Source organism: Pollachius pollachius (assembly GCF_949987615.1).
Source record: "Pollachius pollachius genome assembly, chromosome: 14".
Classification (NCBI taxonomy): Eukaryota; Metazoa; Chordata; class Actinopteri; order Gadiformes; family Gadidae; genus Pollachius; species Pollachius pollachius.
In genome coordinates this window covers 2,911,486-2,925,941 of record NC_136947.1, presented here as the reverse complement: position 1 = coordinate 2,925,941, position 14,456 = coordinate 2,911,486, and the positions used below count along the sequence as shown (strand labels likewise).

The 14,456-nt window shown below is 41.4% G+C and overlaps 1 protein-coding gene across 2 annotated transcripts in view; it reads right to left on the bottom strand.

The window, feature by feature from the left end:
• gnal2 (guanine nucleotide binding protein (G protein), alpha activating activity polypeptide, olfactory type 2) overlaps window positions 1-9,924 on the bottom strand; it is a 48,426-nt gene extending 38,502 nt beyond the window's left edge. The window contains exons 1-4 of one of the 2 annotated variants that reach the window (XM_079751467.1): window positions 9,247-9,924; window positions 3,223-3,295; window positions 2,612-2,666; window positions 2,335-2,454 (exon numbers count right to left, since the gene is read on the bottom strand). In XM_079751467.1, the coding sequence (XP_079607593.1) occupies window positions 2,335-2,454; window positions 2,612-2,666; window positions 3,223-3,295; window positions 9,247-9,727 (729 nt within the window). In that variant the 5' untranslated portion in view covers window positions 9,728-9,924. Of the gene's footprint in view, window positions 1-2,334; window positions 2,455-2,611; window positions 2,667-3,222; window positions 3,296-3,528; window positions 4,212-9,246 lie in introns of those variants that run through there. The other variant, XM_079751468.1, reaches the window with a different exon arrangement.
• Between the last annotated feature and the right edge of the window lie 4,532 nt (window positions 9,925-14,456).

Sequence of the window (14,456 nt, the reverse complement as noted above, 5' to 3'; positions counted from 1 at the left end):
TGGGTTAGATGATGGTGCTAGGTGATGGTGCTAGGTGATGGTGCTAGGTGATGGTGTTAGGTGATGGTGCTAGGTGGTGGTGCTAGGTGATGGTGCTAGGTGATGGGGCTAGGTGATGGTGCTAGTTGGTTGTGTTAGCTGGTTGTGCTAGGTGATGGTGCTAGGTGGTTGTGCTAGGTGATGGCGCTAGCTGGTTGTGCTAGGTGATGGTGCTAGGTGGTTGTGCTAGCTGGTTGTGCTAGGTGATGGCGCTAGCTGGTTGTGCTAGGTGATGGCGCTAGCTGGTTGTGCTAGGTGATGGTGCTAGGTGGTTGTGCTAGCTGGTTGTGCTAGGTGATGGCGCTAGCTGGTTGTGCTAGGTGATGGCGCTAGCTGGTTGTGCTAGGTGATGGTGCTAGCTGGTTGTGCTAGGTGATGGCGCTAGGTGGTTTGTACTCCACGACATAGGGGAGGCATCAGGCCCAATCCTGGGGAAAGTTGCTCATTGTTTAAAGGGGGCAGCCAACTCATCTGAATTTGCTTCACCCGATGGTTGTTGGAAAGCTAGGCATAGCTCCCGCTATTTCATTTGTTTCTGCTTTGCATAGACGGCCGTTCAGCGCCCTATTTTCCATGAGTTTACTGTTGTCCCTTGTTGTTCGTGGTAGGGTAAAGGTAGGCCAGGGGCTTTTTAAAAAGTGGCCCACTTCGAGTGGTAAGCCGAACAGAATATGAAAACTGGGAGGGTTCATGTACGATAGAAAAAGGACATTGTAACCAGGCTAAAGAAATTGTGCCGTTGTGCTATGCACGACAAAATGAAGCTAAGAATTAGAAATAACCTTGTGTGTTAAAATGTACGAAATTGGTTGACCATGATGCCAACTCACCCAACTGCTTTTTACGCCAGCATAACCCGCCCTTCCACACTTTCCCATTTCATTGTAGCCCCAACAGGTTAGAGCCACAGGAATTGGCTGAGTTCCTAGGGGGGCTGTATTGGATATCAAGCCAAGCTAGGCTATGTGGTGATATACTGGCGACAATGTAGTGGTGACACCAACAACACTAGTAATGCCCACCCCTGATGACATGCACAGACACACCAGACAAAGCTATGTTGTTCCCCTTGGTTTAGCTAGGCCTGGGAACATGGAGACAGCCCTCCCAATGGCCCTGAACTGTCCAACACACACACACACACACACACACACACACACACACACACACACACACACACACACACACACACACACACACACACACACACACACACACACACACACCTTTAAACTTTATATTCCTGCAATTGCTCAGCAAATAAGCTGGCTAGAGAGGGGAGAATGAGAAACATCCCACGGGTGATGTAAAGTGACACTGTACTAAACAATGCTAGTCACGTGACAACGTCAGAGGTGATTGTTATGGTGGGCCAATGGATTGGGCCATGAGGGAAACGATGTGAGTGAACTGGCCTTTGAGAACCAGGCTTTCTCATGACTACTCAGCATGTACTTCTTTAAACTTTAAGAAACATTAAAATGAACCTGTTTGATTCATGTACCACAATTGAATAGTTAGCATCCGATCCACACTCAAAATAATCAAGGTACTCTCCATAGCCGGTAACTATCAATGATACACACATTTCCCCACAAAACGCAGCCATTTTAGCCTTGCATAATATGAAGTTAGTTTCTCTGTATAGTACAGTAAAAATAAGAAGCACTAAATCAAAATAGTAGGTAGTAACATGCTAATAATCTTTTTCCTTTGTGTCTATGCGTTGATTTCTCCTGCCCTATTTTGCAGAAGCTGCCACTCTTATTTTAAAACAAGGAAGACTTTTGAAATTATGTAAAATATTATTTCCCTATCCGGCTATCACGTGACCTAGAGCTATCAGGTGGTAGAACACTGAAAACAATCCCCTTTTTCTGATCACATTAAAATCCCAATGTCTGTCCCAGCCACGAAGCATGATAAGCATTCAAAATGGTGGCAGATAGAAATAAAGTTGCTATTATGTGGATGTTATAATCAGTTTTCTCTTATGAAACCCTGTTATAGTGCATCCTTGATGTTTTCCAAAACTCACTCTTTGAAAATAAAATAAGCTCCTCTTTCCCCAATTAAAATCTAGAATATAATGCGTATCCAGGAGACAAACATTGCAATCTCTCTAGAAAACAATACAAATATATATCCTGACCCATTAGTCAGTGCATTAGTCTCATTTACTATTTCTTGCACTACACACACACAAACAACACATATATATGACACACAAACACACACACACACACACACAAGACACAAACACACAAACACGACGCAGGATGATTGAAACCTTACCTGTGAATAGTCAAAGTCGGAGAGAGGAGCTATGCTTTTGATGTACTCGATTCTGAATTGGTCCTCTGGATTAGCTAGCGGGACTGGGGGTATCAAAGTGCTCATTGCCGACACTATCGTCTTCAGATCACAAGTTGGAAGTAAGAAGAAAACATAACAAGCCTTTAGTACACAATGAATATAGGACTATTCACTAAAAATGTTAGGTTACATTTAAAAGACACACAGAAATAATTATTTACAAAAATAGGAAAGCACTGATACAGATCAAACTTACCACTATGGCATCCTTAACGTTTTTTCGTATATCTTGTATTTTCAGTTTCTTTTCTCTGTGTGGGGACACAGTACAGGTGTAAGGGGACTATCAATCAGGCAATGTCCACAACAAACTAATCGCTGCTGGCAGTAGTCAGATAAAAGCGGCTTGAATATCCCCTAAAATAGGGATAGGAATTGCTGTAGGGCCAGACAGTAAGATACTCATACAATTACAGCAATGTGACATGTAGGCATGTTCAAAATAGACCATTGGTCAGATCAATGCCATTGCAAGGCCTTACAGCAAAACAAACCATCAATAGGTCTATTGAATCCGACCCTTTAACATGAAACTGAGAAACAATTAATAGGACATTTGTCTGTACTCAAACGTTATGTCTTACAGATGTAGTCTGTTGGTCCAAAAAGGAGGAAATGGGAAGAAAATAGCTTATATGAACTGAACACTGCGCCCAACAGGCGCTGCAGTGCCTGAGGAAAATCCATTCAGCCTATATTACAGCCTCGACAGTCTCGCTCATTAATACACAGACACAAAACATTAATCGAGATTATTTTTGTACAACACACAGCCTATCTCATGTGAAACTATTGAATAACACTCACTCTGCGTTGAAGCCGTTGACGTGTAGAATCCTCATCTGCTTCACAATGGTGCTTTTTCCGGACTCACCCGCACCTTGGACATAAACCCAATACATGAGCATGTTACCAAAACACGAAATGCAGACATCCTGACAAGCGTCAAAAAAAATGGACAAATGTTTTCGAATTGAATGTAATTGTATGCTCGGCTTCGTTTCCATCAATATCCACCCCCCTGACATATCGCAAGCGCTGTCAAACGGGTACGTGTTCAGCAACAGAAAGGCATAGAGAGACATTGACACAAACCATAAATGAAAGCCTTACCCAATAATAACAGCCTATGTGTAGCTTTATATGCTTGTCTTTCTTTTTGTAACTGTTTTTCTATTTTTTTATTTGCCTCTCGTTGTGCCTTTTCGTCGATGCGTTGATCTTCAGTCTTGCTGTTGCCCAAACAACCCATCTTCCGTCTCTTTTAACCCTTCCTCGTTAAAAGAAAATATGGAAATACCTCGGATGGTATATTAAAAAAGCAATACGTATATTGTAAATCTTGGCGAGGCTTCTCGGTCGGAGGGAGGAATACGTTCCCCGTTACAATTCCGCTTTAGCCGCAACGAGCTGGAGCTTCGGCATCCGAGTCATCTAAACGATATTCTGGGTTTTCAAACCAAAAAAAACGATGTTTAAAAAAATAATGGCAAACATGCAAAGGAAGAGGGGGTTTCGATTTCTGGAATCCAGTCAACTGCTCCTATCTTGTTCCTCCCCTCTTCTCACAGTATTTTCTATCTAAATTTCTATCAGTATTTCTGTCTCTTTAACTCAGCACTGCCTCTCTCTGTGACACCAGGAAGTAACCGTGAACCAAGGGAGAGAGAAACGAAGAAATATCTACGTTCAAATTGAACAATCCCAATCAGACAGGCCTATATATGTACATATATATAGGCTGATATAATTTTAGAAGTTGCATTGGAAAGGTTGAGCCATTTAAAAAAACATTAGTAGGCCTACACGAGTCCTCCACTAGCCAGCTATCAAACGAATCGACAAGGGGTGGAAAGTGTCCGCCTCTACAGACTCGTTTCGGAGGGCTGGGTCTCATGTCGTCCAACATGAACGCAGTCAGCGAGATGGCCCTGACCTAAACTCTCGATTGTTTACCAAGTCAACTGCACCCTGTCTACATACTGAAGTTAACTATATTCCTGACTCAATGTCTTGATACACAACAAACACGCCGCACATGACATCATTTTTATGGTTAGATTGTCTACTTAAATTAGAACTTATAACTTAGATAGGAATATAGGCCTAAACCAAACGAGCTTAGATATACTACAAGTTTTGTCCTTAATTATGTTTACTCTGCAGTTGTCTACAATTGTGTCAATTTGAAGATAACTAAAGCCCTGTTTACAACCTTTACAATGTTACATATATAATGTAATCAAATATTGCTAATGTGATATTAAAGCAGGATTGTGCCGTATATTACAGTAAACATGTAATATTGCTCTATGTGTATATCATCAGAGGACTATATGGCGTTAGGAAGGATAATAGCTATTGCTATTACCTGCTAAAAAATAAATATAACCATATGTTTGTTTGTTGCAGTTCTTTGGGATACCCAAGGAAATAACCAATTCCGATTTATATACCTTTTGTTTGTTGATAAACACAAGAGAACACTTGATGAGGTAGCAACCAATTCAGTTCAGATAATACATCCCATACATTACTCTATAATACTTTTTTATGTTAGCATATGACTTTGACTTATATGTCTTAGTTAAAGTTGCCCGTGACTTATAAGGCCTTGGGCAAAGATAATAGAATCTTAGCATGTGTAGTGTGCTTGCTACACATAATTAGCCACTAAACCGGTAACCGTTAAATCGATATAGAAAATACAAAATAGAAAACTGTGTTGTAGCTTACTAAAAGGATTAAATATTCATCATAGATCAGTCTATATACACACACATTACAGACACACTATCCACTTGTGTGATAAAGAAGTCTATACACACAAACACACGTACACACACGCACACACACAAACACACATGGTCACGCACGCACGCACGCACACACACACACACACACGCACACAAATTAACACTTGAAATATAATATAACATAGTACAAATAACTATGCTGTTTCCAATCTTTGGTTAAAGGAGGCTGTGAATATAAACATAGAGCTTAGTACCTTTGTACCATCTTATATTAGCCTACATCGATTGAGTAAATAAATGCATAAGATGTGTGCCATTGTGTACCATTTCCATGCTATAAGTATATAGTATTACTGTTTCTCATGTACTGTTTGGACAGAATTAAAGAATATGTTTTAATGGAGGCCTTTTTGTAAAGTGTTTTAGGCTGTCTACTGGACATATATCTCAGTTCTCTTATTAAATCTTGGAGTTAGATGTGCATACGATGATGCAGTGTGCTTTGTATTGTATCATACTGTCTGTATAATCCATGTAATATGGTTGAAATGGTCCCTACGTATTTTGATCTTTATTACTAAAAGCTGCAATCAAAGGTCACTTTGTATTTCGGCTCAAGCCATGAATGAGCGTTATATCTCATTGACCACCAACTAACATAGGTATACAAATGTAGGCTACAAGACAGCTATCAATGTAGTGCCAGATGTAGAAACGAACAAGCTGCGATGGGCAACATTATGCAAATACCATGCAAATGCTTGGTTCATGCAGTGAAATGAGTGGAACAAAGTAGCTCTGCATGCAAATAAAAAACCGGGACTCTCACTTCATCTGTTGGGTGTTAAAATCTCAACCCCCACCCCCTCCTCCTCGACACCCCTGTCTCCCCACCGTAGAATACAAGGTCATGACAAGCGACTGGCCCACAGTGCTCTCTAGTGCTCGAATGGAGAATAACATTTGTGTTTTTTAGATTTGCTAGTTCGCTGCAAGCCCTACCAACATTTTCTAAATAAAGCCCTCCCCCACTTCCTGGGAATTCATCGTTTTAAGTCTGTTTAAAATGGCTTTACCCTTTTCCTTCATAACCCCAGATGTCCTAGCAGAACAATCTCCTCCCTTTGATCCTTAAAGTTCACGCTATCTTATCTTTAAAACTGGATGACTCCCTTTTTATAGGCTACTCGCTTATATCTTAGTTATTCATTGAAAACATACACGTATTGTGCTGAAGTCATCATTCGACTCATCTATTTATATCACAAACTGCAATCCCTAAATATAATTAAATGTAGTTAATGCGGAATAACAACCAGAAAATGCCTACGCATTGTATGCCTGCATGTGGAATAACTACAAGAAAGTCTAAATGTAATATGTAAAAACATAATTAAAGCAACTAGGATTAACTCACATATTTGTTTTTTCTTCGAACAGTTCAGGGAAGAGGATGATAACATTTTCTCTTCCCCTCAGATAAAAGGCCTCAGCTTAACCTCTAACCAACAATGACCATTGAACCCTGCCTGCAATAAGGCTTTGATTTCCATTTGGGGTTACTCAGAACAAGAATGTGCTGTATACATGTGATTCACTTATATATAGCCACAATGTTGTGTTTTCTATTATTTTACCGTCAAAAGATATATGTGGACCAAACAGAACAGCGATTAAATGTCCTGCTGTATGAAGCTACAAGTCCCAATAGTTTATTTTCAATTTCCAAACTGCCATCAAAACAATGGGGTCCTTTACCCAGACAATAGTGTCCCACCCTCTTAAAATACTTCACATTGTGATGCTATAGAAAACCCTAATGCATTCATGTGTCTGAGAGATGGGGTCCTTGATAAGCCATAGTGTAAATCATGCATTCTACAAATGCAACGGTGCGAGCATAGTTCAACGTCTTTAAAAGTTTGTGTCTGTTTATATGTAGCAAAACTTTACAAGTTGACAGCAGTATCAGGGCCAATAACTAGGGTGGGCACTGATATAGGAGCCATAAAACATGACAATTCATCCTTCGATCACGCCTGTTGATGATTAGTGCAACTAGGAACTCAATGGCACCAGTGGCAAAGTACAGAGCAATGGTCAATGATAAAACCCGTCCGGAGGGAAGCAAAGTTCACCTGTGTGAGACATTCTTGCATTTATAAGCTGGGGATGGACGAGCCTGCAGGGGCCAATGTTTGGTTGTGTTGTGGTGTGTGGAGATATATCAATAAGGGGTTCTTTCAGCACCGAGGTCATCCCATTCAAGAAGTCCTGAAACTGTGACAACAAAAACACTGCGGTGACACGATGTGACACGTCCACCTTCTCTCCTTTTGCCATGTGTTTCAATCCAGTGTCAGAGCCTGTAGCCTGTGCTCATTAAATAGGGAGTGGGGAGAGGGGGGGGGGGGTGATAGGAGAGAGATATGGAACTGCCAGTCAAGTGTTGTTAAGGAACGCTGTTGCAGATGCTAATCACCACCTCCTGTGTTTTTGAAAGCAGGCTTTACCCTACTCATCTGTTGCTGTACTTAATTGGAACATAACTCTTGTCTTGACACCCATCTTTGTATTCAGCAGATAAACAGGTTTTAAGTAACTGTTAGTTAGCCAATTGTTGTTGTGGTATTAACATGTATATTTTGATGACATGAAATTGATCTAAGAAATAAGAAATGAATGAAATTTCAAAATCCACATACATATAAGTGGCGAAAAGAATATATGGCGACACGGGTGCAATCTCAATCTAACTCGTGCAGAAAAAATATGGCAGCGCAGTTGAGTTACACTTCCTTATTCCTATCATTATTCAACCAAACACCAGCAGCAAATACAAACAGATAAAGTGACCCAGATTAGCCATAGCCTAGGTCGCCTTGAAATGTAACACTATTTGGAAGGTGTCCACTTTCAGAGGAACTAAAACCAAGCAGAGTCCTGCTGGCTGCAACCAGAGTCCCGGTGCACACCTGTAAAGGTACAAAGTCTTGTAGGTCCCTTAAGGAGACCAAATTAGGCCCTCTGTGGCACTCCGGAGAGACTTCAGACTGTACCTGTTTACACCAAAATAAACAGGATTAGGGACAAAAGACGAACAAGGACCCCATTCCAAATGACAGATTACAACAACAAACATAACATATATATAAACAGTGACTTTTATGAATACCAAAACAATGAAGCTTCTTCCGCTTCAGAGTAGTCCCCCGAGGGTAGTTTGAAAGTTATACAGTCTATCCTACTTAGAACTGGTATATATATATATATATATATATAATGTTTAAACAGTGTATTTTATGAATACCATAACAATGAAGCTTCTTCCGTTTAAGATTAGTTCCCAGAGGGTAGTTTGAAAGTTATACAGTCTATCCTACTGAGAACTGGAGTTATGGGTTTAGACAGGAATTAAAAGGAATAGCACCTTCTGATATCCTGTTCTGACAAGGTATGCTTCTCACTCACTGTTTAACACTTCCAAGAAGAGCAGTTGAGTAGAACTAACAACGTGAAGCTGTTCATCTCTTGGCGACAGTCTGCTTTTCTTATCATGTCGTGATTCAAACACAGTTACAAATGTGTCCATGTAACAATAGCACAACCACAATGATTATTGAAGAATTGAAGAACACACTACTAAGTATGAACATTTGTAAAAACATGGCATTTTAGAAAACATAAGGGCACAGTAGGAGTAGGAGTACTAAGGGGTCCACCCTGACACCTAATGTTGTCTGGTAAACATGATTTATCCATCAATGATAAGACGTGTTATTAGATAAGCCTAGAAGTCTTATCAGTGTGTGTGTGTGTGTATATAGTGGGTATTTACAAGAACAATCAAATGTATTAGCTTTAAAACTGCAACAGGACAACAGGCCCAGCTCTGTGTGGGTTAACGTCCATCTTCATCATTTGTCACTGAAAACCGCAGGGGGTAGTCCTCTGAGCCAAGCTAAAAACAAAGTAAAAGGCCTCCACAACGCACTGACATAATTTCTGTCTACATTCAGTGTCTAATAATAGGCTATACCACGTCCATAACACAACACAGATGGGGACAACCTACCGAGTAATAGCAGTCGATGCGTCTGTTTATACTCCCGTTTGAGCTCCTTGAGCTCCCTGTCAATGCTCTTACTGACTTTCTTCGCCTCCTTCTTGGCCTCCTTTTCCTCCACGACAAATTTGTCCCCATTCTTTTGCTTTTGGGTGCTCGTCTTCTGCAGCAACGGCAGGCGTCGACTACGGTCCTTTCCCGATCCCTTTCCCGCTCCTCCGCCACCCCCGTTTTGTATGAGCACAGCATCAGTGCCATCTCCACGGCGGAGCTCCCCGGCCGGGAGCTTAGCGGTGTCCCCTTGGCGTACTTTGCCTCCACCGCGGAGCGACGATGTCTCGCCACATCCCCCTGTGTCCTCTCCACGGGCTCCCCCGGCGCGCGGAGGTACAGCTGTGTCTGGAGGCTGATCCGAGTCCGAGTTAGCGTTGGAAATAGACCCGCTTAGGTCCCCAAAGAGCCGGGGACGCAAACTGTAGCACAGCCCCATGTTGAAACCAATATATGTCTGTCAATTGGACTTTTCATAAATTAAAATATCAAAAACCACGTCAAATCAGCAGTCCTAACGCGCCATCGTAACATCGGAGCTCCAGCGATGTGATCTAAATTCGAATTTAATCCGAAAATGTGAATGAATTATGCTCCGACATTTGCTATATGTCATTTTGCATTTTCACCCGTCAGCCTACGCTTCGTACATAGAGGATCACCTGATCCCGCTTAGTGGACACTGCGGGTCCACCTTACCGTAAGTAACCAAAAGTAGAACCTTGGAGAAAAAACGCAGCATAGAATCTGCAAATGGTCAACATTCAACTGCACAGTTGTTAGATGAAATGCATAACACACGTCACATTACTACAGTATGGCCATTTCGAGAATGCTGGTCATGATTTTCATTCCACACATTTCTTGACTGCATATGAGGAACATTCTGTCTGCCCTATATGGTTCATGGAATGCAGACATTGGTCTCGACTTCCCTTATTTTGCCATTTTCTTGTTGGGCTTAAACACGGTTTATCCTGCCAATGCACGTTGCTGTGATGTTATTATTTTTTTTACAAGCTATGTCAAGCCATAATATTATGTGCCTTGATTATTCTTGCTGCGTGTAGTTTGAAAATATTCATTTGGTCGGATTGTTTGAAACGTTAAAATCAAAGAGAAAATCAATTTAATATAGCCTATATTGTAATACAAATACCGTGCATTGTAGATAGATTTGTTTGTTTGTTTATAGCACATCTATTTTACATTTTCATCTGGAGTTGACAGCCAAACTAATGAATGACTGAATGACTAATGAAAAATATCTTTATTTTGTTTTAATTCGTTTGTCCGTCTAATTAGTCTTTGGGGCGTTGGTTTTGTAGCACAAACGCATAGGCCTAAATACCGTAACATAATTTGCAGGATTTTAAAAGGAACACTAGATGGCGCTAATATGGAACGGATGTGCTCAGCTAAAGCTAGCAAAATACAGGATGCTTCTAGGCTGCCAAGCCAGTCTATTAATAGCAACCCTTGAAGCGAGGCTCTCAGCACTTTATGAACAGTTTTTCATAGGCCTACGTTACATATTTTCTACTCAAAATGCTTATATTTAAAAACAGTGCTTGATACCATGCAAGCTGGACCTAAAATCAAAGTATTTATTCAATATAATTAAATGTAGGTTTTTACCTCAGAGATTGTAGGGTTAATGTTTACTTTGTCCCCGTAAAAAAAGAGACCAAAATCTTTCTCTTAAAAGCCAGTTAACCTACCAGTACATTGAAACATAGTTTAATCTCTCCTTTATTTTATATTTATATAATATATATTTAAATAAAACCATGTGTATGATAAATATGTGCTATCATATTATTGTAATATACTTTAATTATATTCAGTTACCCTTTTATACTCTCGTTTCTCCTTCCTTCATTTTCAGTTTCCACGTTGATTTTTTTTTGAGCCGGTGCGTAACCCTGTGGCCGTTACCTGGTATTTGGTTGAGTCCCGGACTACCGAGGACTGAGACTTACGGCAATTCCCATCACAGGGTGAGTGGACTTATAATCAGACTCTCGAGGGTGGGAGTCTTTGTTATCTAGTCCCTGTGGATCAAACAAGCCATATTAAACAAGCCACAACAGTCAGATGATATTGTGTAATGAGAAACACTGAAGTGCTGTCTCTCTGGGGGGCCTTTGCCTCAGCATCAATTCCAATTCGTTAGGATTCAAGAAGGTGGTGTTAGCATGTGGCTAGTTTTAACAAAACAACAAGTATGTGTTTATTAATCTCATCGTGACTGATGACGTGAAATAATTGTATTTAAATTATTACACTGAGTGAAACATCTCATTTTTATTATATCTTTGATTTACATACATTTATTCTATGCCTTATTAAACCACATGATATTAAAGCTAATATGAGGACCACATATTTGTGCTAACACCAGTTGACTAGTTTCTGATTCTATACATGAAGTGGTCAACAAAACACCATATAAAGTTAGAGATAAGGCATACCCTATGGGTGTTGCTTCTCTAGCATTCTGCCCATGCCAAGACAGACTAAAGATTTACCTGGGTATATCAGACCTTGAAAGCGTGGCTTATTCACCATTTTGCCCATAGCAATACAGACGGACATTTTACCTGGATTTGCGAGATGCTTCATTAGCCACCTCCAGAGTGCGTGTCCGTTTACCTTGTACCTTTGAATAAACCACGTGTTGGCCCTTCACCATTCTCCAAGTCATAGTCCCGAAACCACGATAAAAGACGATTACAAATGATGCTTCATCATCTTCCCATGTGAGCCCATCTCAGGGCACTGACTCTTAACAAGCTCTACCCCTACAAAGCCTGTTGTCTAGCCCAAACCAGGTTGAACACAGCGGGGCACGAACCAGGGATTGGCCTGAGCACTCTGTTTGGTTGTCAGACTAGAATTTGTGTGAGTATTCAAATTACTTTCTGTCTGCAGGTTGCTATGGAACTTGCTTTGCAAGTTTATATGGGCTGATAAGATAGGGCGACTAGAAGTATTTTGTCGTGGAGGTATTTTAACATTTTCAACCCTCCCTCTCCAGTCAAGACACGTGACCTAATGTCCCCCTTGAAGAGCGAAGAGACAGGCGAGAGAGAGGGAGCCCTTCATTTATTTATTTATTTGTTTCAGAAGCAGGTGGACACCCTAACCTCACTGTGCTCACCTTACTTTAGAGGGGCGGGGTTTAGAGGTGGAGGAGTGGGCTCTGTGTGTGTGTGTGTGTGTGTGTGTGTGTGTGTGTGTGTGTGTGTGTGTCGTTGCCTTCTCTGTCCTCTTGATGACTTCTGACTCTGATGGAGCTCTTCTCCCAGGGATCACCGCTGCAGTGTGGGACGATGAAGCGCTACGCCGCCACCAGGCAGCTGGGCGACGGGACATTTGGCAGCATGCTGCTGGGCAAGAGCCTCGACTCTGGGGAGCTGGTGGCCATTAAGAGGTGGGTTCCTCCCTCACGGTTTCTTTTCTCTCTCTAGTAGCTCAGGAGGTAGAGCAGGTTGGCTGGTAACCACAAGGCTGCTAGTTCGATCCCCGGCTTCTCCTAGCTGAGTGCCGAGGTGTCCCTGAGCAACACGCCTCACCCTGACCGCTCCCGACGAGCTGGCTGTCGCCTTGCATGGTTGACTCCGCAGTCGCTGTGTGAACGTGTGCATGAATGGGTGAATGTTATATTGTAAAGCGCTTTGGATGAAAGTGCGACAAAAAATGCAGTCCATTTACCATTTACCATTTCTTTTCTGTGAAGGACAGATTTGATTACATGCAGTGGGTCATCTCCTGGCTTTTTCGTGTGTGTGTTGTTGTTTTTCTTCACGAGCAGCCTGTGTGTGGGTAGTGTCCCTCATTCATCAGCAGCTTATTATAAGTCAAATTGACCCAAAGCCTCCGGTTAATAATGAATGGTGGCCAGAGGCTCGGAACAGGTGCTGTAAATGGAAGGCTATTGTGAAAGGTGACACTGGTGATGACAGAGAGAGGAGTGAAAGTGGAACGCGTCATGTTGCTGCTGAAAGGGGGGAGGGGGACATACTGCAAGTCAGAGGGGACTTGCAGTGTGGTTATTGCTACAGGGGGTTATAAAGGTTTTAAAGAATGGTCGGCCTCTCTTACATACAGAAGATGACAGTACCGAATGTAATTATCATCATTGGTACTCATCGGTATAATGTATATATATCTTCACACACACAAACACATACACACACACACCCACACACACACACGCACACACACACACTAATGCTATTGTATTGTTTTTCTACTGTAGAATGAAATGAAAATTCTATTCTTGGGATGAGTGTGTGAATCTCAGAGAGGTGAAGGTAAGAGGTTGAATACAAACACAAGATTACCATACAAAACATAGACCTTTTTTGCTTTCGGGCATTGCATTATGTGCTTGGTCTTTGTTTGATTGGCAGTGTTTTTTTTTCAGTCGCTGCAGAAGCTGAGACATGCCAACGTGGTCAAATTAAAAGAAGTCATCTGAGAAAATGACTGTCTGTACTTTGTCTTTGAATATATGAAAGAAAACCTTCTTCAGCTCATTAAAGCCAGGTAAGCTATGTTGCATGCCCATGACATTTGAATACCAGCGACTTGCATGGTTATTTAAAGTTCCTTGAGCGTTGGTCTGTACACAATTTAGAGCTCAGATTGAGTAACCTGGGTTGGTCTTCCATTTTCACAGGAACAAGTTGTTTCCAGAGTCAGTGGTCAGGAACATGACATTTCAGATCTTACAAGGGCTGTCTTTTATTCACAAAAACGGTAGGTAGGAAGGTAGGTGACCATCTCACCGAAAGAAGTTTTAATTTGTCACAACATTTGGGCAACATAGTTTTCCCTACACACCTTTGTTATCTGATCCTGAGGAATCCTTGTCCAGTGTAATGAACGTAAAGGAAATGTTTGAATGGAATGGAAAAAGTACATTAGGTGTCTACAATGAACACAGCTGACTACAGCAACAGCGCGTCTCACAGAGGATATTTCAATTTTGTACAACAGAAGTCTAATGCTGAAAATCAAAGTTTATATTTTCTAACTGCTACTTGTAGTCGGCACAAAAAAGGTTGCGCAAATAGTAGTGAGGAAGGCATTACCGGTTTTAAAAACAGTCCTGAGTAAACGGCCCTTCAATTCAGATTCCATAACTTCAGGACAGGTGT